General features: G+C 47.9%; 1 protein-coding gene across 4 annotated transcripts in view; it reads left to right on the top strand.

Annotated features, from left to right (window-relative positions):
- RNF123 (ring finger protein 123) overlaps positions 1-27,619 on the top strand; it is a 139,694-nt gene that overhangs the window by 87,771 nt on the left and 24,304 nt on the right. For all 4 annotated transcript variants that reach the window (XR_013485868.1, XR_013485867.1, XR_013485869.1 and 1 more), the window contains exons 23-35: positions 58-250; positions 2,675-2,820; positions 3,506-3,589; positions 5,745-5,852; positions 7,149-7,326; positions 11,521-11,595; positions 12,786-12,873; positions 13,687-13,774; positions 14,334-14,418; positions 19,767-19,906; positions 20,335-20,523; positions 25,041-25,116; positions 25,583-25,667. Coding sequence is in view for 1 of the 4 variants with exons in the window: in XM_078152375.1 (XP_078008501.1) it covers positions 58-250; positions 2,675-2,820; positions 3,506-3,589; positions 5,745-5,852; positions 7,149-7,326; positions 11,521-11,595; positions 12,786-12,873; positions 13,687-13,774; positions 14,334-14,418; positions 19,767-19,906; positions 20,335-20,523; positions 25,041-25,116; positions 25,583-25,667 (1,535 nt within the window). In the remaining 3 variants the exon portion in view is untranslated. The remainder of the gene's footprint in view (positions 1-57; positions 251-2,674; positions 2,821-3,505; positions 3,590-5,744; positions 5,853-7,148; positions 7,327-11,520; positions 11,596-12,785; positions 12,874-13,686; positions 13,775-14,333; positions 14,419-19,766; positions 19,907-20,334; positions 20,524-25,040; positions 25,117-25,582; positions 25,668-27,619) is intronic.

Genomic DNA, 27,619 nt, shown 5'->3' with positions numbered 1-27,619 from the left:
GGGGGGGGGGAAACACTGGGGAGACTCCCAGTGTGATTGGTCTCTCTTCTTTCTCAGCGCCCTGTGGCTGCTCTAGCTATTGGAGGGGCCCTGGCCAGGCCTAGTTGGCTTAGCTCCCCAACACTGAGCAGGGCCAACCGCTTCCTCAGCACAGCAGCCGTGAGCCTCATGAACCCCCGCAGGCCCTTGGGCACCATGGAAAAAGTGAAAATCCGAACACTGAACGTGGAGCAGAGAACAGAGGAGGATAGTATGTAATGGGGCATGGGGGGGTGCTGTGACAGTTCAAATCAACAGACATCTTTGAAGGGTCTACCAAGCACTTAGCCCTGGGGATATACAGTTGAAAAGTGAGACAGTCCATGCTTTAAATGAGCTTGCAATCTATTGGTACTATTCTACAGGAATAAGTCTAGTATAAGGTAGAACATGCTAGAGCAAAGGAGAGACAGAGCCGGAAGGAAATTTTAAGAGTGAAGAGTTACTTTCATTTGTAAGGATCAAGGAAGGCCTCAGGGAGGAAGTGGCATTTGAGTTGAGCTCTGAAGGCAGAATAGGATTTCAGCAGATGGAGGTGGTTTGTTCTGAGCACCTTCAAGGGGGTAGCCTCTGAAAGCTATGGAGAGAGGAGGTGGCCTAGTGAGTTTGGAGAATTAGTGAATGGTCTGGTTTTCTGAAATGGAAAATTCTTGAAAGACAGTAGAGTGAAATGAGGCCACAAAGGTTGGTTGGAACCAGAGGGCCTTATATGCCAGGTTGCTTGGAACCAGGGGGCTTTATATGCCAGACTCAAGAATTTATTTATTTATGTATTCATTCATTCATTCATTCATTCATTCATTTATTTATTTATTTATTTATTTATTTGTTGTCCTATAGTCAGTAGGGACCCACAGAAGATTTTTGAGTAAGGGAGTGACATAGTTGAACTTATACATTAGAAAGATTCTTTTGCAAGTTGTGTGGAGGAAGGACCAGAGAGGACAAAGATGAGAAGTGGATAAGACTGGTATTACAGCAAAGGACCTTATGAGAGGATGCCCCTATACCCAGGGTAACAAATCCCATTGGATTTGGCCCCTTCCTGAAGGGGATTTGGGATTGACAGAGCCAGTCTTCCAAGGACCCTGATGGCTCTCATTAAGACCCAAGACTCCCTAAGACTTCTTCCTCAGAATGAAGTGTTCTGTTGCCCAGATCTCGGGACTGTGGCCTTGGCAGCCTGCCAGTTGGGCTTCCATGTCTCGTAGGGGGTGATAGGGGTGGTCGGTAGTTTTCTGGGCCTTTCTTCTTCCCATGCTGGTGATGAGGTAGCAGGTCCCTGCCCTGTTGGCTGGCTCTGGAATCCTGGAAGTGATGCTGCTTCCTCTGACTTTGCATTCTGTCAGTAAGGAGCCAAGTACTCCAGAAGGGACTGGGGGTCGTCAGGAGACTCTTATCCTCAAGGGCCTGGATCAATGCCCAGGCAAACTTCAGGAAAATATTCTGTCCCCTCAGCCTCTGACCCAGCCCTGCCCTGGGTTTAGGTGACCACTAATGGCTGCATGTGGGTTTGGGAAGAGCACCTTCAGGAGTGAGGAGATGAAATGAGGAAATTGATGCTTTAAAAATAGCTCTCCCCACTGCTTTTGCCCAGATCTGACCTTGTGAAAGTACTTGTACCATGGGCTTTCCCTGCTGCTCTTTGTAGGACCCTACAGGGATCCAACAGGGCATCACACAACTTCCACGTTGGAAGAGGCTTCAAAAATCCTCTATTCCACACTCTGAACGAGAATCTCTCCTCTGTGGCATCTCTGACGAGAGATCATCCATTCTTCTCAGGAAGATGTCCAGTGACAGGGAACTCAACCACTCTCCATTTGGGGACAGTTTTCATTGAGAAGTTTTACCCTATATTGCACTGCAATTTGCCTCTGTGCAGTTACAACTCTTTGGACAAGTAGACTTAAATCTATCCGTTCTTCTACATCACAGCCTTTCCGGTTGTGATTATATGTCAGCCCTCCCCACCCCCCAGGCTAAGCATCCCCAGCTCCTTCAGGTGCTCCCTTCATGGCAGGCTTGTCCTCCTGTGGATGTGGTCTAAGCTGTCCAAAACGTGGTGCCCAGTTATGATCTGATCAGAGCAGAGTATAACAGGACTGTTAGCTCCTTTGGTCTGGATCCTGTTTCTCTGAATGCAGCCTACGCTTGCATTAGTGTATTTGGCTGTCAAATTATACTCTTGACTCCTATTGGTTTTCCAAGCCTATTTTGTTAAATCAAGTGTAAGATGTTTCATTTATACTCATTGAATTTAATTTTATTTTAGAGGTGTGAAGGGCTGTGAGTCATAGTTCCTAAGGTAGACAAGAGACCATAAGCCTTCATTCAGCTGGTTCTCCTCCCCCTAGACATCCAGGCCTAGTCATATTAGAGTGGGCTTGCCCATTTAAGCCGTGTTGTTTGTGTGACCCTGCCTGTTGTCCCAAACTGCCTGACTTGAGGATCCCTGACTTGTCCTCAGTTGCACTGTAGTGTGTTTCTGTTTGGGGCACTATTCTCCTTGTGTGGCTGGGGCAGCCATTGAAAGGAGGTAACTGATGACTCGTGGGAAGCCCTCTTGCTCCATCGCTTTAGGGAAGGGGCAAGGGAGACTGATTGTTGTCCTAAGCCTCTTTTCCCTGTGCAGTTGAAGGGAGCCATGGGAATGAAGGCCTATTATTGGGGAGGCCCCCAGAGGAACCAGATCAGCCCCTTACGGAGAACTCTCTACTAGAGATTCTGGATGGGGTCATCATGATGTACAACCTGAGTGTTCACCAGCAGCTGGGCAAGGTGAGCAGGGGATTGACTTCTGCTGACCCAGCAGAGTTCAGACCTGGGCTTCCTGGCAGAGCTTGATGGGAAGTAGCTACTTGACAACAGAAAGCTCCCTGGTCCTACCAGTTTCTTCTGGCTCCGGTGGGGCTGAGCTAGAGATCCCTTCTCCACACCTGGAAACCAGAGCCTTGGCCCTGCAGAGTTGGTCATCCTGGTCCATGGGTGTCCTGGGAAGATCTGCACGCTCTTGTAGCTTATTTAGGAAACAGAATGAGACAGACTGCGGGGTGGGAGGAGCTTTAAGAAAAGATTTCCTCATCTAGAGTTACCCTGGTGGGTGGGGTGAGATAGGACTCTGTGAACAGTGGGTTTTGAGGGAGGACAAAAGATCAACTTTGCTGAGGCCCCTTAAAACTTAAATCTATATCCTTCTCTTTAGGTTGGCCCTAGAATCATCTGTGTGTACATGCAGTGTGGCAAGGCTATTTTCAGGAATTTTTCTTTGATTCTCCCCTTCCCCCAAATTATAGTTAATTATGGAATGTTCATCCTTGAGCCTGTAAGAGGAGGGTTAAAGGGCAGGGATGGGCAGGGTTTGTTCATGAAGAGAGTGGCTCTGGACTTGGTATGACCAGGGCTATTAGGCTTACCTCAGGAGGGCAGATAAAGGAGTTGTTTCCCTGTGCTGGTTTGATCCTAGATGGTGGGTGTTTCTGATGACGTGAATGAGTATGCCCTGGCCTTGAAAGACACAGAGGAGAAGCTCAGCCGGTGTCCAAAGTGGGTAAGAATGGTGTCTTTTGAGCCTTAGAGCTGGGGTGGTCAGTAGGGCCACTGAAAGCCAGTCCTTTTGGGTCCAAGAGGTCCCTTTGGCTTCATGCCGTCTCTTAACGTGCAGCCCCATCCAGAGTGAGAGACTATAAGAAAAGTAACAATACTAATTTCCCATCCTGAGGGCACATCTTTGCATCATGTTCTGTTCCTAGAAAACTGCCCCCATTCCCTTCTCCCCTGCCAGATATAGAGCCCAAAGAGTTCCCAGATATGAGCCTCCTTTTTCCTCTTTTCCTTCAGTATCTGCTTCATACCCTTTACCTGCTTTAGAAAGATAACCTTTGCTTATTCTTTATTATTAGACTGTGCCTTTAATCTTACTGGACTTCTGGCTTTTGGCATTTTCCCTGGGCCTGTGCCTGGGCTAGATTAGCTCATTAGCTGTTGGGCGAAGGCTGCTGCTGTCATCAGGGCTTCTGAGCAGCGAGATGCTGTGTTAGCCCCTGCCCCCACCTCGTTAGGGAAGTCCTCTCAGTCCTGCTAAGTGCTAATGTGTGGGTCTGGGAACCCATATACACAGCAGTGCTTGGGAGAGCTGGCCGCTGCTCTGCTGTTTATGAGGAGAACATCAATTATGAATCTGAAAGGAAAGTGCCCATCACTTGCTGAGTCATCAGAGTTCCAAACACAAGGGATCGAAATCTCTCTGTCACTCTGCCTCCCCTTACCCCAGTGTATAGACATGCTGTGGGGCAGCTAGCTTTCTGCTAGGGTAGTCTGGCCCTAGGACTCCTGGTCAGAAACAGCCAAAAAGATAATATTCATTTCCCCTCGCTCTAGAAAAGCTGTATTCAGGTAGAGTCCCATGGGATCAAAGTCAACAGATATTAAGTACCTATTAGGTATGGAGCCCTGGGATTACAAAAGGGAGGCTACCAGTTACCTTTTCCTCCTGGCCACATAAAACTATCTCATCATTTCCTCATTTCATCAGATTCTTTTAATTGTAGGGAGACTGAGCAGGGGTGATTTAGTGCCTCCTGAGCTCTCTTAATTGAAGGTGGTGTGTATGGCCAGGCCAGTACAGCTGTTTAGCACTTCATAGTTTGACAGAATCTCAGAACCGGAAGGGACCTCAAATGTATCTGAATAGGAACCCAATCTAGAATATCCTAACCAATGGCTGTCCAGCCACTGCCTGAGCTTTCTACCCCTTCAGTCAATAAACTCCAGTAGCTCCCTGTTAACTTCAGAACCAAGTATAAAATCCCATTTGATGTTCAAAGCCCTTCATAATAGGCGCCCCCCCTTCACCTTTCCAGTCTTCTTATACTTGGCGCCCCTCCTCCTACTTTATACTCTTTGACCGAGCAACAATGGCCTCCTGGTTCTTCCTCCATCTCCTGACTCAGAGCATTTTTCTGGCTCTCCCCCATACCTGGAATGCTCTCCTTTCTCAGCACCACCTCTCTGACTTCTTTCAATCGCAGTTAGAATCCCACCTTCTAGAGAAAGCCCTTCCCGATCTCTCTTAGTGCCTCCCCTCTGTCAGTGATCTCCTCTTTGTCCTACACATAACTGATTTGTACATAGTTGTTTACATGTTGTCTCTCCCATCAGATTATGAGCTCTTCAAGAGCAGAAATTGTCTTTGATTCTTCTTTGTATCCCCAGCAGTTTGCATAGTGCCTGGCACACAGTAGGTGCTTAATAAACATTTATTGACTGACTGAAACAGCCCATTCCACTTCTAGGAAGTTCTGATTATTCAATTCAACAAGATTTATTAAGCATCCGCTTATGTGTAAGTCATTTCCGTATTGAGCCAAAAGTGAGCTCCTTGCAAATCCCTTGCAGAGAAGGACTTAGCTTCTGGTTCTTTTGGTGCTCTCTGCTGATGATATGTCACTTAGAACCTTCATGGCTATTCTTTGTGCCATCATTCTTTTGGTCTTGTCGCTCCAGTCTCTCTGGGATGAGGCTGCCATTGGTAGCTCTGGATTGGGAAGGGAGCTTCTGTTTCCTCATTAAGCTGTACAGGTTTGTAAATGAGTGTCAATCTCAGGTATGTTGTGGGGTTTCAGAGAGAACAACCTGTGGGTGTGGTCCAGGGTTAGGGAGAAGAGATGCACTTACTGAATCTCCTCTCCTGGGCACATCAACAGAGGAGAGACATTCAGGAAGAACTGATGAAAAGTCAGAAGGTTTTCTCTGAGAAACTGAATCATTTGAGTCGCCGTCTTGCCTGGATCAATGTCACCATCTACTCTAAGGTGAGGGCCGTTTGGTTAGGGTTTAATTTGGGTCAGGGTGGTCGCTTTATCCCCTCAAATCACTGATACCTTAGATTTATTGAATACCGATCTGATAGCTTGTGGCTAAATTAGGCAAGAGACTTCTCTCTGCCTCACGTTTGTCACCTAAGACTATGGTTCTTACCCAACTAACCTACCCGCTGAAACTGTGAGTTGGAGAAGGTAGAGCTTTGTAGAGCTCAAGAAGGATGTTCCTACTAAAAATGGCAACCACAGAATCATGGGATTTGGACCTGGAAGGCACCTTAGAGGTCATTTTGTCTAATCCCCTGTTTTTGTAGATAAGGAAACTGAGATCCTGAGAGACTTGGCCCAAGGTCACATAAGTAATGAGTAGCAGAACCAGGATTCAAGTAATAGTTAAACAACAGCTAGCACTTATATATATATCGCCTGCTATGTGCCAGACACAAATATCATCTCATTTGGTCCTCACTATAACCTTTGAGTAAGTGCTGTTATTATCCCCATTTTACAGATGAGGAAACAGACAGGCAGAGGTTAAGTGACTTGTCCAAAGTCAGCCATCTAGTAAATTTCTGAGGCAGGATTTGAATTCAGGTCTTCCTGACTTCAAGTCCAATGTGCTATTCATTTTGCCACTTCACTGCCCAGGTCCTTGGACCCAATCCTGTGCTCTTTCTTACTGCACAGGGTCATGCAAAGATCACATACGTAAAGCACTTTGCAAACCTTAAGTCACCATAGTAATCCCAGTTATTACTGTTATTTTTATTATCGTCTTTCAACCAAGTGCTGAGCTGTTGTTATCGTCCTTCTCTGCTCTCCTTCTCCATCTCACCCCACCTAAACCAGTTTTGTCCCCAAAAGCTCAGAGTATCTGGTCTGTATGGGTCACTGGATGCTGATTAAATATGACAAAGAGGAGACATCCTTAGCAGCTTTTTGGGTATTTTGGGAGTAGACAAAGTATGGAAGCCATCTTTGTTGCTTGGGTACAGATGTTATCCCAACCCTATTGCCATCCTCCCATGGTTCCTATGTAGCATTTGACTAAAGGCCCAAAGGCAGGTATACTCTTTCTTCAAGCTGGTTCCTTGGGGTGTTCCGTTTTCTCGCTGAATCTCCAGATATTCCTACTACAAGAGCCTATCTGCCCCACCTCCCTGTCTCCGTGCTCAGAGGTGACTCTGTTAAGTACTGGCCCTGGGGACATGTGGTCTTGGGCCCATCTGTGCTATTGCTGGGAGTTGTGTGTGGTCTAGTCTCTCTTTTCTCCTGTCTTCCTCTCAGGAGAAGATGCAGGATATTTACTGGCTCCTCCGGGTTTGTATCCGCACCATAGAGCATGGGGACCGCACAGGCTCCCTCTTCGCCTTTATGCCAGAATTCTACCTAAGTGTCGCCATGAACAGCTACAGCGCCCTTAAAAATTACTTCAGCCCTGTCAATAGCATGGAGGAGCTGCCAGGTAAGTGAAGCCCAGGTTTAGAGTAGGGGAAGGGAGATCCTTCACTAGAGGATGAGAGAAATATCTTCCCATAGTCATTTGTCTGTTATTCTGTTTAGAACTCAGTAAAATAGAACACAATTCCACCCTGTAGGGGCCCCCATCTAACAAGGGAGGCATAGCCTCTGTCTTCTGGTAATGCCTGTTCTAACAGGACACTGCCCTGCCCTTGTGAGCTCTCAGTCTTAGGTAGGAGATGGAGTATGCACAGGAAAAAAGCTCTCAGACTGTCTCAGTGGCATACAAACAATTGCAAATGAGCAGAATGCAAACTGGGCCTTTCCCTAGGGACGGCCTCTTGCAACCAAACTACCATCTGCAGCAGCAGGGCTGATTCCAAACAATACTCCTTGAGATTCTCAGCTTCCTGAGAGTAGCCAGAGAGGCTGAAGCCGTGGGGATAATAGAAATCTGGAAGTGGGGACAGGGCGCTGCCCAGGAGAGGAGTGTGTTAGCTTCTGATTCTGCTTCCCCAGGCATGAGCACTAACAGCTTGAGAGACATCAGGTCATTTGCTTCTGCAGCCTCCCAGAAAGGAAAGTCAGGGGCAGTGTCACTGCTCACCATATTAACTCTTCTGTGCCAGGCTTTGGTTATGGGTCAGCAGTCTCCTAGAGTTGAGGAAGGTCGAGGACAGAGAAGGAAGGAGAGGTATGAAGTGCACTGGAAAGCAGCTGGGCCCTGTTCCTTGAGGGCACGCTGGCAGTTTGATTTCTAGCTGGCTCAGTGGGGACGGGAATGCTTCTCTTTACAAAACAAGTCAGCAAGACGTAGCCCCGCAAAGGCTGGCTTTGGGCCCTATTTGGGAGACAGAAGTTAGGACAAATGCAGATTGGAATGATAGAACACATTGGACAGCATCCAGGGGGATGGGACAGCATGAAAGAGGGGGATAGCTGATATATGACTTTAGCAGTGATTAAAGTTGTGCTTGTTTGGGGGCAGGGTGGAGAGCTATTGGTTTGGGTGCTAACAGTCTGTGGACACTGGTTTCTCAGCTGAGATCTTGGCATGTGCAGGTACATACTCACCCTCAGAGGGTGTCAGTTTTTACACTGGTTGGGCATTTTAGGCTTGCTTCTTAAAGGTCATTAGGCTTCTTAAAAAGGGAAGAGCTGTTATTTCTGGCAGACCACAGCCTAGGACATCATTGTCGAGGCAGGTTGGATAGGGAGATCTGGTGGCCTATGCCCAGAATCCCTGAGAAAGGGAGAAGGCACCTGTGGCCTGGCAGAATTGAAACTTCAAAGGAAGACAGATAGCCTGCATAAAATGTTTGATTCTCTAGAAGTCCTTAGGGGGAAGGGGCAGCTACATGTTGCCCTCTACTTACCCGTCTCAAATCAAAGGGGTCACAGCATCATGAAAAAGCAGAATGCTCTAGCTGCTTGTGACAGAACCTGAGCTGATCCTGGGATTGCCCCCAATAGCCTGCTTGTCTATTTCTCCTGGCATTCAGAGCTGCCTTGTCACAAGCCTCTCTTACATGGCTCTCCCAGACTGGGCCTTTTTAGGTTTGATTTCTGGGTGGTTTTCCCCTCATTGCTCTCATCCCCTCTGATCTGCCCTTTCAAGGCTCCCACCAATGGATGAAACTAGTGTTCTCACCTGGGTTCCATGGAGTGATGGCCACACTGTCCCCCATCTTAATCTCTGCTGCAGCTTCTAACCATTTCTGGGTTGGGGGAGATGGGCTAGTATGACTGGATATGAGAGAAGGTTTAGAGAGAAACATTCAGAGGATGATCTTCAGGTTGGTGATAATTAATTATCTTTGAACCTGATTTATTGAACCTGAGCCAGGCTGCATTGTCTGTAGCCATATGTAAAGTACATGCAGATATTTTGTATAATGATCTTTCTTGCCTCTTGTGTGAACCACCCCTGCCTGTGGCCTTGGGCCTCCTTGGAAAAGGCTGACAGCCCTGACCTAGCCCCTTGGGTCCCTCACAGCCCTGATCAGTGCGGTGCCGGCTTCTTGGAACAGCCAGAAGTGGGTACATGCGTGTAGTCAGAGAACACCGGCTAGGCTCAGCCTGCTGCTGCTGTAGTCCTTTAACTCATGTGGGGGAAGTCCCTGAATTTCTTGAGGTTAGGCCGTGGCTTCAGAGGAGATCTTAGGGAGTAGGTGTTCTTGAAGACCAAAGGAAAAGAGCACCCAGAAAAACAGCCTTGCCCCCTAGCCACTGTCTGCCCATCTGTTCTCTTCACCCTTCTCCTTGCCCATCCCCCTCACATTGTTTCTTTGTCCTGAAATGTGTCACAATCTATTGGGAAGGCATCTCCTTCTTCGTATGTGTCAGAGTTTGACCAGCACAAAGGCCCAAACACCATTTCTCAACTTTGAAGAGAAAACACATCTGGTTCTTATCTGTCCCATCAAAGGGAAGAGATCACTTATATAATAGGAAGAGCTCCAGACTAAGTGGGAGTAAGGAGACCTGGGTTTTAGTGACTAAGCCTCAGTTTCCTCCCCTGTAGAATGAGAGGGTTGGATTAGATGATCTCTGAGGTCTTTCAGAGGTCAGACAGTGGCACACATAGTACACATGCAGGTATGTTTTCTTTTTTTTTCTTAATTTAATATTTTTAATGAGAAAAAAAGTATTTTCCCTCCTTCCCCCCCACCAGAAAAAGAAATTTTTTGGGTAGCAAATATGCATTGTTAAGCAAAACACATTCCTTCATTGGCCTTGTCCAAAAAACCTAAGTCTCATCCTCTACCCTGAGGCTGCTGTCACTCACTGGTGCTCTTGAAGTGGGGTCGGTCGTCACATTGAGCAGAGTTCTCAAGCCTTTTGAAGTTGTTTGTTTTTACGATGTTATTATTGTGTAGCTTGTTTTCCTGATTCTGCTTGCTTCATTCTGCATTGTTTCATACAAGTCTTCCCAGGTCTTTCAGGTCTATTTTTCTAATCATTGTCTGGGCCAGAAGAGAAGTAGAAGAATCACAGGATTTAGAACTGAAAAAGGCCTCAGTGATCATCTGGTCTGACTCCATCATTTTACAGATGCAGAAACTGGCCTAGAGAGGTTGGGACTTGACCAAGGTCATAAAGACAGCCTACTTACTTGATTACCCCTACATTCAAACCCTAACATTCCAAATCCAATACTCTTTCCCCATTGCACCTTTCACTTGACAAGGATAAGAATGCACCTAAGCCTGATGTGGGAATGTTGGTAAACTCAGGGGCAGAAGTGCCTAGAAAAGTCAATATGATGTGCTGTTAGATGTGGGCAGGGCTTCATCATGATAACTACGCTTAGCCTGTGGTCCTTTCCCTGTTCATTTGGCTTACCCTAGTGCTGAGGCTGAGGGGGGTGGGAAATGTGTGGCTATTTTTTTTTTAATTCCTAGGTGGTATCAGATCCTTTGAACAACAACCGACTTTAAAATGATCCTTCTTTTGATGCAGCTGGTTAGGTCTGTCATTGGATTTTCTCTCTCTAGCTGACCCTGGAATAGAAGAGATGACGTTCAAATCCAGTGGCAAATACATAAATTTCCCTGATGTTCTGTGCAGAGCTTTGCCTGTCTCTGACTAAAGGACCTCTTTTGTGACAAATGACCTTTAGCAAAGGAAGGGCCTATCACACTGGCATTAAATGTGAAAAGCCCTGACAGGCATGTGGGACCCCTACTCCCTGGTCTGTCTAAGGTACTCTGTTTGTCTGGACTCTTAGCTTAAATAGTGATGACTCTTTATGAGGATCCTATTGGACATCTCTGTGTACATCTGTATCAGGTATCTTTTGCTTGGCTATAACTACCTGGGATTTTCCTTTTCTCTGTGTTAAAATCCCTAGGGTTCCCTTAGCCCTTTGTGTATTGAGCACGTACAAGGAGGAGAAGATGAGGGGGTCTGTTAACTTAGCCAGGCCATGGCTAGGGGTTCCAGAGATGTGGCCCAAAGAGGCAAGAAATCTTCCCATAGAGCAAGAAGAGTCAGAGGAGTTAACAGGAGATGATCAGTTCTCTCTATAGAGGCATTTGAAGATTCTAGTCACGGAAGAGGAAGACTTTGTTTCCCCTTCATACTAGGTAGAAGTCTCTTTGAAGCCAACTTGCCTTGATTCTGAGCTAGACTCTCACCACAAGCACAGAATCTCCAGGGTCCTGGGCCTGTATCCTGAGACTCTTTGCCTCCACAGGTTACGAGGAGACCCTGACCCGCCTTGCTGCGATTCTAGCCAAACACTTTGCAGACACAAGAATTGTGGGCACAGGTGAGGTGGTTTTCTTACTTCTTGCAGGACTGTATTGGGAGTGGGCCAAGTGAGGATGTTTGCCCCAAGGACCCTGAACTTAGCAAGAGCCGGGAAAACTTGCAACTCTTGAAGGCTTGATTTCCTAGTTATTTTAGTCTTTCAATTCCATTTATCAGGCATTAAGTGCCTACTATGTACAAGGTGCTGTGTGTGGTGCTAAGAATATGAAGACAAAGAACAAAATAGTGCCTTTCCTTAAGGAGCTATCATGATGGAGTACAACATGCATGTGAATAACTTAATTTCAGGTGAGAGAGGAGATGAATGACTGGAGGGTAGGGAGAAGGAGGAGGAGGAAGAGGCAGAGGCAGCAGCCCTGGCCGCTGCAAAGGGGTGTGGTCCAATGGTCAGAGATGACTTCCCCTAGAAAGTGGTAGCCCAGCTGAGCCTTATAGGAGGATAATGATTCTGAGCAGAGGTTTTGAAGAGGCACATTCCCAGCAGAGGGGAAAGCTAATGCAAATCCATGGATGTGGATGATGGTATTTCGGTTTGAGGAATGACTAGTTTTAGCCAGAACCTAGACTAGATAAAGGGGAGTGAAATAAGGCTAAAGAAGTAGATGGGAGCCAGATTGCGCAGGGTGGGCTTTACGTGTCAGGTTGAGGGGTCTGTATTTTATGTTAAAAGCAATAGGAGCCTCTGAAGGGTTTTGAACAGGGGCGTGACATAGTCAGATCTCCATCTTGCCTTGTCCCAGGAGCTATAACCAAGCTTTGTTAACCAAGCTCTGTGAAGTGTCAGGTGGGTGAAGCAGGCTCAAGGTGTGGCTGCTGTTTGTGCTGTTTGACTGTGACCTCTCAGACAGAGGGAGCCAAACATGTAGGAAGGAATGCCCTCCTAATCCATCCATCCTATAGGATGGCCTGCCTGCTGGACCCTGGATTTCGTTGGCCTTGGCTGTTCATTTTCCCAGAAAGGGACCCACAATTTGGGGCCCCCCAGCTTAATCCTTCACCCACAAAAGGCCCCAAGCTCTTGGATGAATGGGGTTTGGCCTGGTAAATCAAAGGAGTAGCCTTTTTCTCCTAGTCTAGTGACACTGGCCCTTTTGCCTTCCATGAGGCCTTGAGCCACTTGTGCGATGATGCCCCTTTCCAGTCCCCATCTCCCTTTCTGGGTCCTCAGACATTTCTGTCACCACTCAGACATCCGAGATTCACTGATGCAAGCGCTGGCCAGTTACGTCTGTTATCCCCACTCTCTGCGTGCTGTGGAGAGGATACGTGAGGAGCAGTGAGTACTGGAGCCCCCCTGTGCTAGTGGTGGGAGTAGAGCTTGTGGGTGGAAAAGTGGGGAGATGGTGGGGGGAAGAAGAAAAGCTTGCTGTTGCTGGAGGGATGAGGGGAGAGGGTTGGAATGAGCTCGGTGGCTCGAGATCATGTGAGGTATTCCTGCTGTGCCTTTGGGTAGCAGCTAGGCAAGGAAATTGAGCTTTGTACCTTTAGTTGCTAGTGCAGCAGATAGAGCACCAGGCTTGGAGTCATTAAGGTCTGAGTTAAAATCTGGCCTTGGACACTAGTTGTGTGACCCTGTTTGACTCATCTGTAAAATGAGCTGGAGAAAGAAATTGCAAACCACTCCAGTATCTTTGCTAAGAAAACCCCAAATGGGATCATGGAGTCGGACGTGACTGAAATGACACCGCCACCAGTCTGCCCAGTTCCACTTGTGACTTGACATTCTTGCATCCTCCCTTCCCTGTGCCGGGACAAGAGTGAGCTGCTTCTCGTGGCCCCCTTCTGCTCACCAATTTAGATGCTAAGGTCCTGACAAACCAGGATAGTCTTCTTCGTTACCCCCCATATCCCTTTTGTCTTTATTTTTAAAGTTGTGTCAGGGCCCTTTGTTTCTTATTCCACAGTTATTTTTATGATATAGTCCTTTCTACCCACTCCATTGAACCCTGTCATGTAGCATGGGTGGTAGGAAGACATCACTCAGCCTGGGTTCTCGAAGGATGTGGCGCAGTCCTTAGATCCCCACATGCTTCCAGAAACCCAGGGAACTATCTAGAAGCTACTGACACGTTCCCTCTCCCCTCGGCAGACGGATCACCATGATGAAGAACCTCCTTGCTCCTTACGAGCAGCGTCCCTGGGCACAGACAAATTGGATCCTTGTGCGGCTGTGGCGGGTAATGACTGTGGTGCCCCGTCTTGCAGGTCCCCTGGTGCCGAGGATGGGGCAGATGCCACTCCTGCCTGTGGCTAGTTGTTTGGATTTACCACTGAGTGTAGGGCTTAGACTTGGAAATGTAGGTCACGCTGCCCTCAGGAAAAGCCTGGCTCTTCAAATGTGTCCACAATCAGTGTTTTCTAAATTGAGTCAATCTGACATTTGATAATGTCCCTCTGTGTCCATGAGCACCGAGCTGGGCAGAGTGAGTGGGGGGGCAGAGAAGGGAAGGGAATAAGGTGTTTGAGTACAGAGAGGGTGGTAAGATGTGGGGTCTGCTGAGGCAATAGAGGTGTCATATTGGTCAAAGGCCTGGACCAGAGGTCTAGAGATATGGCCACAATTTTGGAACTGAGGGACATGAGTTGGCTCCAGGATTTAGAAATCCAGTAAGGTAGGAATCAATGAGGATAAGAGGTAGGGAGAAAGCAGTGTTGGAGGGAAGGCAAGGTCTGGGTCCTGGATGAGAAGAAAGGAAGACCCAGCCTGACCTACCCACCCTGGCATTTCTCTTTCAGGGCTGTGGATTTGGATATCGCTACACTCGGCTGCCTCATCTGCTGAAAACAAAGCCCGAGGATGCCAACCTCCCCAGCCTGCAGAGTGAGTACTAGATCTTCAGGACTGGGGTAGGGAAGCCTCCCTTTTCGGCCCAAGGCCTAAGAGCTGGAGCTACTGAAGACTGGGACGAGAGGGCATGAAAGGAGGAAAGGGGAGGGCAAAGTTCTTAGGCAGGGGCAGGAGGTGGCCCAAGTCCCAGGTTTAGCCAGAGCATCTTGGCCTGGGCCTGAAGTTCTTCTGCCAAATGTTTGGCATCATTTTAACTTCCTGTGTGGGGGCTGCTGGGCTCTGGCAAGGCAGCCTGGTCGCCTGTCCCAAGGGAGAACTCGGTGCACATGCTCCAGGAATTATGGGGCTTCAGGGGCCGGTGAGAGCTTTCTTGTTTCCTCTCTTTGGGGTCTGTGTTTTGAGTGCTTTGCCCTAGGTCACATGGTGCATTAGCGGGCCGGGGCAGGACTATAACCCAGCTCTTGACCAGAAGGTCTCTGCTCACTCTGCTACACCACACTGGGCACGTCTCTGATCTGCAAACCTCTTCTGAAGGCCACTGTCCCCTGCAGCCTTCCTGTCGCTCCCTTTAACATCTCAGCTCTGTCTCCCTCCTATCCCTCTCCACCCCCCTCTGCTTCTATTTTAAGTTCTTCATCTCTCTCCTCAGTTTCTTTTGGTTTGCCTTTTGTCCTCTGCCTTCTCAGCTAGCCCTCTCCCACGCCCTTAGTCAGTGGTTGTCTCAGCCAAGGCCTGTAGTGTTCTTTATTTCTGACCTTGACTTTTCCTGCCTTTGACTTATTGACTTCTCCTCCCTCCCTCTGCCTTTCATCATCCCTTCTTCTATCCTTTTCTCCAAAGCACATTTCAATGCTTTGGCTCTAGGCAAGGGTACTTTTTCCCTTGCCCTCCTTCCCTGATTGCCCTGGTGGGCTCTCTCTCTGTTCTGCCCTTCTATTGCCCTGTTGAACTGAGATGTCCATCAAGCTTAAGACCTGGTGGTACCCATCATGAAGAACAAGTGAGATAGTCCAACTATAGAGTTAGCTAGGATTGTCTCATTCCTTTGTAACATTTATTAACTTGACAAACCTGCAGTGTGTACAGAGCACTGTTCTAGATGCTGAGGGAGACCAGGTTTAGAGAAGATACTGTCCCCAGTCTAATAGGGGATGACACAAACACAGATAGTTATATGCAGTATTACTGACAAGTGCATGAAAGTGGTATAAATAAAATGCTCTGAGGCCTGGGTGGGGTAGGAAGGAAGGTTATGACTTGTCTAGGAGGACCCTGTGGCCTGGTTTCTCCACTCCTCCCAGGACATCTGGGACCTGTCTTACCCTACTTAGAGCTCAGAGACTGAAATCAACCTGAGAAAACATTAAATCATAAAACCCTAGACTTAAGAGGAAGTTCTCAAGTCATGGAGTGCAATCCCTAGCCAAAGCAGGATCCACTTGTACCTATCTACCCACCCTTCATCAGAAGAGCTCCTTTGATGGGGAGCTTACCACCTCTCGGCAATCCAGTCTGTTTTGGGGCAGCTCTCATGGTTAAGAAGTTTTTCATTCTGTTGAGCTGAAATATGCCTCCTGGCAACTCCATATATTGGTCCTCGTTCTCCCTGTTGGTGCCCAGAACTAGGGCATCTTCCAGTTCTGGTCTGAGCACACTAGCTGGGCCTGACCGCAGGGCCGTCACCTAGTGCTGGACACCATGGTCTGGCTTGGCTTCACTCTTTTAGCGTAGTGTAAGACTGAAATGACTCCTTTGGTTGCCACGCCCCACTGCTGACTTAGGGAGCTCGTGGTCTAGTAGACGTCACCAAGTAGATGGGTGCTAGGAAGAGATGGTGGGCTGGTCAAGTGGTGAGGGTGAGGGATGGCAGGCAGGCAGCCAGGGTACTCCCCTGGCAGCCTTGAGGCATCAGGAGACGTCGAATAAGGCCTCGCCACCTGGCCATGGACGAGAAGGGCAGGTGATGGGCAGGCAGTCTCCTTTGCTGGAGACGACTTCTGAACTGGTGAGACCACCAATCATTCTGGGATCTTTGGCTCCTAGAAGCCTAGGTTTGTCTTGTCCTGTTTGTTTTTCACACAAGCTGTTTCTAGTCAAACCTTCCCTATTCTGTACTTGGGCAGTTTATATTTTGAGCCCAAGTGCAGAATTATCTCTATTAAATTTAATCGGGGGGGCAGCTAGGTGGCGCAGTGGATAGAGCACCAGCCCTGAAGTCAGGAGGACCTGAGTTCAAATCCAGCCTCAGACACATAACACTCACTAGCTGTGTGACCCTGGGCAAGTCACTTAACTCCAATTGCCTAAAAACAAACAAACAAAAAAAAGGAAAAAAATTTAATCTGAATTTCAACTCACCATTTCAGCCTCTTGAGACTTTCTTGAATGTCATTCTGGCCTCTGATCTGTTAACTCTCTCCTTAAGATCTCTGTCATCTTTAAACTTGACAGTAATGCCATCTATGTCTTTACCCAAGTCACTAGGAAAAATGTTGAGTAAAACAGGGCCAAGCACTGAGTACCATGACCTTCATGAAAGGAAAGCCTTCAGTTAACGTTAAGATACAAATTTATTCCTCTCTCCATTTTTCTTCCCCTGAAAAACAAAACAAAATAAAACTAAAAAAAAAAAAGAGATACCTTTATAATGCACCCCTAAGCTAATCAAAACCAATTGTGGACTGTCTGCAGTTTGAGATTGTACTGTGACTCTTTACAGCGTGCGTATGATTTAAATTTGCCTGTTTTTAGTATACATTAAAGGCATAAGCCATGCAAAGTTGTTTTTATTCTCTTCATGGCAGTATTCCGGCTAGGTAGGTTAGTGTTGCTTTTCTCATCTTTCAGTTGTGGATGCTGAGGGAGAGGGAAGTTAAATGACTTATCCCAGGTCATCTAGCATGCCAACAGCAGGGATGTGTTGTGCCTTTCCATCCCTGAGTCCCTCTGCCTGAGCCTTGATGCCTCCAGCCTGTCCCCAGGGTGGAATGTGAGCTGTGTGCTGGGCCAGGAGCCTGCTGCAGCAGGAGCCATTGATTTTCAGTGGGAGGGGCTGGGGAGAGAGGCTCTCTGGTTCTCCCATTGTTGCCCCTCAGAACAGAGGGTACCAAGAGCTCCAATTACAGACGTCACTGTAGGGGAGGTGTGACCAGCAGGCCCCAGGTGCCATCTTTGTCCTCAGCCAGACAGTGGCAAGGCTCTTCCCACCACCCTGGCTGCAGGCTAGATGTCTCTGGGGTAGCCAGAGGTCAAAATCATGGACATGAGGGAGCATTGAGAAGTTGGCTTGGAATCAAGAGTGAGCATGGGCCACAGCTCAGGCTGTACCTAGTGGGAATTGCTTTAAGGACTGACAGATAGATCCGCTTTGTAGAATCACAGGTTCTCTCAGGAGTGTAGTGTGAGAATATAGGAAAACTCATCCCCTAACTCTACTGCCATAACAGGCCTACTCTCAGCCTACTTTTTCTACTACTACTACTAAAGGACAGGAGAGGGAAAAAAAAAGCAGCTCTCTGTTATAGTGGTCAGAAAGATTAGGGATCACTTAGTTGCAGTGTGGCCATACTAAGAGAACCCTGTTATGGCCCTGGAGAACAAGGACAGCACTTTTCTAATGATGAGGTTTGTAGGATTAGGCTGCATTAGCCCTTTTATAGCACTAAGGCTAGCCCTGGTAGGGCCCTGAAGCTGGACGACTGGGATAGCTCTAGTCTAGCACTGAGGCTGGAAAATTGGGACTCTGGGATTGAAATAACCCCATTATAATGATGCGGTTGGGTGGACTGGGAGGCCCAGTTATGATTCTGGGACTGGGGACCTGGGGTAGCTTGTTACCTGGTGTTGGAGGACTAAAATATATCATTTAGAACTCTGGGGTTGGGGGCTTGGCAGAGCCTTGATGGGGCATATAGAGTTAGCACTGGGACAGGCCTTTTAAAATGGCAGGGCTGAGGAAGTTGAGTATCTGTGGGAGTGCTGAAGAAGGCAGGGTTCCCTGAGTATGATGAATGAGGTGTGACAGAGCAGGACTGAAGGAGAGTTTTTCAAAGTCAGGAGCAGAGCAGAGAAGTTGTGCTGAGGAGATAGTTTCTTGTCAGGCCTGGAGCCAAATGCATGCCTGAAACAAAATGTGGGAGGAATTTCGAGAGCCTGGATAGCAGGAGGGAAAGGAAAGGAAAGGCCAGGAGAGGGGGAAGGGAGGGGAGAGGAAGGAGGAGGAGAGAAGGGGAGATGGGGAGAGGAGAGAGGGTGAGGGGAGAGAAGGGAAAGGAGAGAAGAGGGAGAGGGGAGAAAAGATGGGGAGGGGAGAGAAGGAGAAGAGGAGGGGAGAGAAGAAGGGAAGGGGAGGAGAGAAGGATAAGAAAGGGAAGAGGGAAAGGAGAGAAGAGATGGGGAAGGGAGAGAAGGGAGGGGAGGGGAGAGGAGAGAAGGAATGGGGAGGGGAAAGAAGATGGGGAGAAGAGAGGGGAAGGGAGAGGAGAAGGATGGGGGGAGGGGATCAGAGAGAAGCAGAAGAACTGGTGGCAACCCCCGGAGAAGAGTGGCTAAAGAAGGCTCTCTGCCCAGCCCGGGAACCATTGGCCTTCGGTGGTAAAACTGTTCCCCCAGAGCCAGGAGAAGGAACCATAAACACCCAGGAGAAAAGGAGCCATGCCTTTGCTTGATGCTCAGCCTGGGGGCTGGCCCTGATGGGCTCCTGCCCTGCTGTGTCAGGACTAGCAAGTACTTCGAGTGAATGGGCAGAATCAGGTCTTGCCTTGGCTCCAGGGGCATCACAGTGTAGTGGGCAGTGTGCTAGACTTGGAGTTAGGAAGATCTGGGTTCAGATCTTGCCCCAGACACTCACTGACTGTGTGACCCTGGGCAAGTTACTTAACCTCTGGGCCTCATTTTCCTCATCTGTAGAATGAGAGGATTGGACTCAGTGATCACTGAGGTCCTTTCTGGTTCTCAATCTATGACCTCATTTGATGCTGTTGGCTACCCTCTTCTGGATGCTGTGACCTCTTGTAGTGCTAAATCTATAATCCAGTGCTGTCCAGTTTAGTTGGCCAGATATGGTAGTGGAAGAGACAGACAGGGAAAAAAAATGAAAAGAGCCGGATTAGGGCCAAACCTCAGGCCTGAACTTTGGCATAAATTAAGAAATGCAGACCACTTGTATCCAGTCTGCTGGGAGCTGGCCTTGCAGAGAAGTGTCCCAAATGCTGGAAGTGGGGCAAGGCGGCCCCTGGCTTCTCTTTGGAGGCCAAATGATTGTGTTGGGCTAATGGCACTGTCACCAAAGCCTCTTTTTGGAAGGATTGGGTGTGTGCCTGGGGTGTGGGAAAGGATTTCTCTGCGCCCCCTCTGATCCACATGCTTCTTTCTGCTTGCAGAGCCCTGCCCCTCTACCTTACTGCAGGGCCACATGGCTGACCTGCTACGGAGTGACCGTGACATGGCCCCTAGCTTCCTCAACAGTGTCCTTAACCAGCTCAACTGGGCCTTCTCTGAGTTCATTGGCATGATCCAGGAGGTGAGCTAATGTAGAAACAGGAGCGGCAAGAGCATGGGACTCGGGGTCAGAGGGCCTGAGTTCGAGTGCTGGCTGTCCATATGCTGTGTGACCTTGGACAAAGCACTTCCACCTTCCCTGGGTCTCAGTTTCTCCAGATCATAAAATGAGGAGGTTGGATTAGGCATTTAAAGTCTTACTAGCTTTAGGTCCTGGGATCCTGTTAAAATCCCCACCCCTAACTAAAGCTAATCCCACAACCTGGGGGAGGCAGGCCAGCTGCAGGACCATGCTGAAAAGGACTCCAATGGAGTCCTTGGGAATGTTTTTGGGGAAGGGGAAGAAGACAAAAAGAGGACTTAGATTTGAGGGACGTCTAAATGCCCCTGAGCCAGGGGAGCTGGCACTGCTGATCCTGCCCGTGGTGGGGGTGGGGTGGGGGAATTCAGATTCAGCAAGCAGCCGAGCGCCTGGAAAGGAACTTTGTGGACAGTCGTCAGCTGAAGGTGTGCGCCACCTGCTTTGACCTGTCAGTGAGCCTGCTGCGGGTGCTGGAGATGACTGTCACCCTGGCCCCTGAGATCTTCCTGGACTGGAATCGGCCCTCCTCTGAGCTGCTGCTCCGGCGGCTGGCACAGGTAGGGAGGGGTGGGGGGGCCAGTTGTCTCTGTTCTTGTTGGGACAGGGTATGCCCTGGGCATTCTCACTCAGAACCTTGAGGCTTCTGCTCTCAGCTTGTCTGTCTGTCTCCTTGGGACCCCCAGGACAACAGCCTAGCGAGGGCTGGCACAGACTATTGGGAACTCCCATTTCTTTTCACCAAAGCCTGGTTGAGGCTATAGCAGCTCTTGGCTCTGTGCTTGGGGGCAGTGCAAAGGGAACTGAGTGTAATAACAACACGAGATCACATTTCTAAACAAGGTTTACAAAGCATTTTCCTTACAATGACTCTGTGAGGTAGGTAGTGCAAGCACTGGGGCTTCCAGAGATTAAGTGACAGTCCCAAGGCTAGTCCGTCAGTAACAGTCTTCACTCAAACCCAGTTCTTTATACTCCAAATCCAAGTGTCTTTCCACTGCCGCCCACTGCCATCCCTCCTCTTGGTGGACCCGGATGTCTCCAAGCCTGTAGAGGATACCCAATACAGACATGGCGTCCAGCAGCTCGCTGGCCTCTCCGGGTCAGGCCCAGGGAATAGCTTAGCTGGGGCGCAGTATATTATTAGATCTAGCCTGGGCTGTTTGCCAAAGCAGCTTCCTGGGATGGTGCTCCTTGGAGCGAGTCTGGAGGAATTTTGTCCTTCAGTCCTGGGAACCTTGCTCGTTTCTGAGCCCTGGGCCAAGGCTGTACGTTCTCTAGCTTTCTTGGTCTCTGAGCCTTCTTCCCTCCCTTGGCTCAGAGATCTGTCACCTCATTCCTTAATTCCCTCTTCTTCCACGGCTGCTGCCACAGTCCCTGCATCCCCCGGTTTTAGCACCCACCCACATAAGATTACTCAGTATTCAACTGGAAATGACCAAAGACCTTAGAAATCAATCAGTCAACAAGTATTTATTAAGTACCCACTGTATGCCAGGAACTGTTCTCGGCACTCGAGGTACTAATGCAATGAATGAAATGACCCCTACTCATGAAAAGCTTCATTCTAACAGAGGAGAATGGTATCTGTGTGTATGTGTGGACATATGTAGATAGCTGTAGATAGAGAGACATGCACACATACACACAGAGTAACTATAAAGGGAATAAATACACACAAATACCCAGGAGTTAATTACAAGGTCATTAGAGCTGTCTAATCCAGTCACCTCATTTCACAGATAGGGATCCTGAGGCTTAGAAAGGGAGGCCCCATATCTAGTAAGCAGCAGAGGCAGGGCCCCGAGCTAGGCCCCTTGCCTCTAAACTCAGGGCTCTTTCTGTTACCCACTACCACCACATCTACTTCAGATTGAAAGTAGGTTTGTAGGTGTTTTTGTTCTGAGGGAAAAGGATCACAGGTTCCGAGGGGGAAGAGACCTCAAAGGCCATCTGATCTAGCCCACTCATTTTATAAGTGAGGAAGCCTGGACCAAGAGAATGTTGGATGACTTTCCCAAAATCCTAGAGGTGATAAGTGTTAGAGGCAGGATTTGAACCAGGATTCTCTGACTCCAGAGCCAGTGCTTTCACTCCTGTGCATGCCTCCTTGGTGGGCTGTGTGTTTTAGCTTCTGAGTCTACCCCCTAGTATGGCTTTTGGAGGTGGTGAAGTAGTATAGAGCAACATGGATTTATCGAAGTATGTGTTCAAGAGCCTCTCTAGTGCTAGCTAAAAGGTGTAAGGGGTTGGGCTTCCTCTATGTACAAAGCCTGCCCGAAGCCTGTCCTTCCCAGATTTCACTCAAACATTTCTCCAGGATGTGCCACAAGAATGTTTATTTTGATTTGCGTGCTCTTACATATGCCTTCCCTGTGGTGAGGCTCCATTGTCAGGATGATGGCTCAAATGAGTGTGAATGTTGTTGCCCGAGTTCATTATTAGTTTAGCTGCAGTATGTGTGGTTTTTTTCCCACAGTCATTGTCTCTCCTCATCTCCCCACCCTGCCCACCCCTAGCTTTGATCTCTCCCTCTCCAGTGGTTCCTTACCTGCTGCCCACAAACATGCTTGTCTCTCTTGTCCGTTAAAGACTTTCTCTAGAACCTGCCATCCCCCCCTAGCTTTTGTCCTGAGTCTCTTCTTTCTTTCATAGCCAGACTTCTAGAAAAAGCTGTCTGTGCTCATTGCTTTCACTTTTTCTTTCATTCACTTTTCAGCCGGAATCTGACTTCCAACCTCAACTGAAACTGCCCTCTCCAGAGTTATCAGTGATCTTTTAGTGGTCAGAACTGATGGCCTTTTCTCACCTCCTTGCCATTTCTGCAACTGTTGCTTATCTGGAGCATCGTCTTCTACTAGATCCTCTGACACTGCTCTTTCCTGGTTTTCCTCCTATTTGCCTGACAACTCCTTCTAAGTGCACCACATACTTCCTGACTTTGCAGGGCGGAGGGGGGGGTCCCTTAGGCTCTACCCTAGGCCTTCTGCCCTTTTTTGCTCTATACCGTCTCCTCTGGTGAATTCATCTGCTTCCATGGACTCAGTTATCATCTCTGCGCTTAGCACAGCATCTGGCACAGACTTGGCATTTCATAAAGGCTTATTGGCTGACTAGCTGTATGCCCAGCTCTAGAGTCTCTCCTGAGTTCCAGTCTAGTAGATTTTTTTAAACTGGCCATCCGGTAGCAATCTCAAGCTCATTGTCTTTCCCTCGAGACTTACTCCTCTTCCCTGTTTCTACTCAGGTACCCCCATCTTTCCAGGCACCCAGTTTCACAGCCTTGGGGTCATCTTCATCTCCTCACTCTCACTCCACATGTCCAGTCAGTAGCTATATCTTGTCATTTCTACCTCTGCAGCTTCCATATCTGTTCTCTTCATCCTCATAGTCACCACATTACTTGAAGCCCTTATCACTGCTCCTTGGTCTTCCCACCTCAAGTCTCTCCCCGCTGCCAGCCATCCTCTGCACAGGGGTCAGCTGCTTCCCAAACCACAGATCTGACCACATGGCTTCCCTGCTTAATAAATCCCAGTGGTTCTTTATGACTTCTACGAGTAAATACAAACTCCTCTTTTTGGCACTTGAGGCCCTTCACAGTCAGCCTTCCCAGGTTTGTCCCATTCCTCCTCTTCATGCATTCTGTGGTCCAGTTCAGCTGATCTTTCTGTTGCTTGTATACAGCACATTGTGTCCCATCTCCATGCTTTTGCATTAGCTTCCTCCCTCCCCATTTCTAGAATGCACTGCCTTCTCATTTCCATTTCTTAGAATCTCTCATTTCCTTTAATACAGGTCAAGTATCACTTTGTACCCAGAGTCTTTGCTGATCCCCGCAGCTGTTAGTGCCCTACCCCCATCACCTTCTATGCTTTTAGCATAATCAACACATGTGTAGGAGCAGCCAGGTGGTCCAGTGGATAGAGCACTGGCCTTGGAGTCAGGAGGACCTGGGTTCAAATCCAGCCTCAGAAACTTACTAACCCTGGGCAAGTCACTCAACTTCGATTGTCTCCAAACTCCCCCCCAAAAAAAACCAAACCAAAACAAAACAAAAAAATACAACAAACCACATCTATGCATGTTGACTCTTTAGTAGAATGTAAACTTCTTGAGATCAGCGACTTAGAATTTTTGCTTTTGTATCCTCAGCACCTAGCTCGGTGCTTAGCAACAGGTGCTCAATTAATACTCTTGGTTGATTGATTGGTTTCTCGTTGCTGACTTGGCCCCTTAGTAGTCACTTTGGGTCTTGCTTCCTCTCTCTGGGATCTCTGTTCTTTGTGCTTTCAGTCTCTTGAATAGCCATTTCTTCTTCTTGGGTTCCTTCGTAATTCAGATGTCAGGCTGTCCCAGTTTCTCTATGGAGAAGACCTCCTGCACCATCAGCCTTGTCCATCATAGTACAGGACAACCCAAGACTAGCCACATCATTCGATAGGTTAAGACACTTCTATCACAAATTCTCTGTCCATCCTTTAGCACCTACAACAGTGTACAGAGATACATGACGGTGGCTGGTAATCCAAAAGTATGACTCAGCCCAGGCAGGATGGTGCCCAGAGCTGCTAAGCAATTCTAGCTAAAGAACCTAAGTCTGACTTGTCCCTGTGATTCCTTAGGCTGACAGCTTTTGCCTTCTTGTATGCTGCTTCTGCCCTGACCTAATAAGAGAATGGTGGCTCTCACCTATATATTGCCACCTTCTTTCCCTAGTGCGTTTTTGGGATTGGCCCACTTGGGCATTCTGAACTGAGTTCATTCAGGCTTGCTTTCAGGGAAATAGGAAGCTTCCTGATTGTTGGTAGACTTTTGATTTTCTACTCATATGTTCCTACTTATTTACTATGTCAAGGCAGGGTCTTATAGTGGAAAGGGCCCTAGCCTTGGAGCCAGAAGATCTGGGTTTGAATCCTGTTCAGCATTTACTAGCTATGTGATCATAGGCAAGTCCTCAAGTCTATCCAGCCTCAGCTTCCTCACCTGTAAAATAGAGGTAACAGTACTAGCACTGCTTACCTTAGGGGCTTGTTAAGAGCTTCCCCTCAAATCCCACCTCCTCTCTCCCCATCAGCTACTAAACCAGGTCCTGAACCGTGTGACAGCAGAGAGAAACTTGTTTGACCGCGTGGTTAATCTCCGGCTGCCGGGTAAGTATCCCTCTAGTCTGTTCAATCTGAAATAAAGCCTCAAATCCCATCTCGGAGATGTTTACTTAGACAGCTCATCTCGGCCCAGCTCCCGTTCAGAACTCCAGTTTCTAGCTCCCCCACATTGCAGGGGGTTAGTAGAACTCAAGTTCTTCCACATCCTTCACTCTATCCCAAGCACCTGGAGTTGAAGTGGCGGAGAAAGTTTGGTGCTATCCATTTTACTCCACATATGTCTGTCTTCCCTATGTGGAATCCCCCTCAGGGGATTACTGAGGAGATACGTGGGGAATTAGGGATTCAAGTGTTTGCTATTTAGAAAAAGGGATTCCTTCCCAGAATTCAGGAATACTCCTGAGGCCACCAAAATTGCACCCTGACATTTGGGCTGACTGGGGCTTTTTCTTGAAGCAGAAAGGCAAGGAGGGAGAGTTGGGATGAAGACTAACTGGGATATCCTCCCCAGGCTTGGAGAGTGTGGACCACTACCCAATTCTTGTGGCTGTGACTGGCATTCTAGTCCGTCTCCTAGTGGACAGTGATGTGGAGGGGTGAGTATATATTGTGTGATTTGCTTCTTATCCTATTGAGCGGCAGCCTTTGTGGCCACTTACCTTCCAAGATGAGCTTTGAACCTGTGTTTGCATGCCTGTCTCCTGGCTCTCTGGCTGCTTAAGTCTCTTTAGTATTTTGGGTCCAGTAGTTTGTTTGTTTGGATGACTTCAGATCACCAGAGAAGATGGTATTTCTGGCTGGGACTGGGGACGGAATAGGTAGCAACTATTGTGTGTCAAGTGAGGCTGTTTGGAAGCCCATGGGTTGAGAGTTGCTCATGACAAGGGCGGATACGAGGGCCTTCATATAAGAGAGCGAGATTAGGCTAGATATCCAGAGAAATAACCTAAGGCTTCAACAAACATTAATTAAGGACCTACTTTGTATGATGCCCTGAGCCAAACACTGGGGGATACAAGAAAGGCGGGGCTGTCAAGATCTTTACATTCTGATGGGGGAAATACTTTCTCTTCCATACCTTTGCCCCCTATATGAAGCTTCTCTGTGTCCTCCTGTAAATCCTCTACATGCGGAGGACTTTCCTGTCAATCACAAAACCACAGAATTGGAAAGCTGGAAGGAGCCTTGGCAGCCATGTAGTCCAGCCCATGCACGAAAGGCTTCTCTAATATAATGTAGCTGACAAATGGTTATCCAGCCTCTGCTCGAAGACCTCCATGGAGAGGGAACTCACCAGCTCTTGAGTAGACCTTTTCCCCTTTTGTACAGCTCTTGCTGTTAGAAGGTTTTTCCTGACATTAAGGCTAAATTCACATCTTAATGACTTCCACCATTTAGCTCTGATTTTGCCCTATGGGGCAAAGATCTTCTGGTATTGGATAGACACCTGTGAAGCCCAGAGGCTATTCCAGTCAGACATTTCTTTCATAACATTTAGCACAATTCTTAATTGGTAGTATTTTGCAGCATGCTTACATCCATGATGTGCTTCTCCTTTGTCTTTTGTGTGACCTGTGGTTTAAATTCTTTGGAGACTGGTGTTCCGTGACTTGCAACCAGTCAGCATCCCCAGAATCATATTGATGTTTGAAAAATTGGCCTTTATTTCAGGGAGAAGCTGTGGATCCTTAAAAGCATTACACAGTTTGCCAAAGGCAATCCTACCCACTCTTCTTTTCTTGTTCAATTCTGGACCTATTTTATTGTCTGTTTGCTATATCTGTTCAAAATATGTGCACTTATGGATTAGTTCTATGAGCTGTCTCTGTACCTGGACTCCCTTCCAGATCTAAATTTATAATCCTTTGAACTGCATGTCATAGACTGGACAATAGATATTCTTCATCCACTTGGTTTTTCTTGTGTGAAGAATTAAGCTGAACTCTTTTTGGAGGCTTTACAGATGGTGGGAGTTGAGTTACCCAGACAAGGTTTTAAGCATCAGTAGAATGGGGAAGCAAGGGATTTGACAGCATTGATCTGAGGACTCTCTGACCCAGGTATGGAAGCATTTTCGACTCTTTCCTTTCCCTCAACTCCTTCATTCAGTCAGTTCCCAAATCATGCTTTTGCCTCCATAGCCTGTCTCCTCCCCGTACACACTGACATCACTCTATCACCTTTCCCCAAGACTATTGAGACAACATTCTAATTGGCCTTCCTACTTCCAGTTTCTCCTCTTTCCAGTCAGTCCTCTGCTCAGCTGCTAAAATAATCTTCCTAAGGTACAAGATTGATTATGTCACTCCCCTGCTCAAAAACCTTCAGGGGTTTCCTGTTGCTTCTGGGAAACAACACAGTATATTCTTGGACTGACATTATTTAAATGGCCTTCTACAGTCTGGCTGCAAACAACCTTTTGGTCTTATCTCACATACCTCTCCTTCCCAAACTCTGTTCTAGCCAAACCAGGTTACTGGTTATTCCTCAGACTCAACCTCCTGTCTGCTGCCTCTTTGTATCTGCACAGGCTCTCCTCCGTGTCTAG

The sequence above is a fragment of the Phascolarctos cinereus genome, unplaced genomic scaffold, assembly GCF_003287225.1.
Source record: "Phascolarctos cinereus isolate Bilbo 61053 unplaced genomic scaffold, phaCin_HiC Scaffold_4;HRSCAF=312, whole genome shotgun sequence".
In the NCBI taxonomy this organism is placed as follows: Eukaryota; Metazoa; Chordata; class Mammalia; order Diprotodontia; family Phascolarctidae; genus Phascolarctos; species Phascolarctos cinereus.
This window is presented reverse-complemented; position numbering and strand designations above follow the sequence as displayed.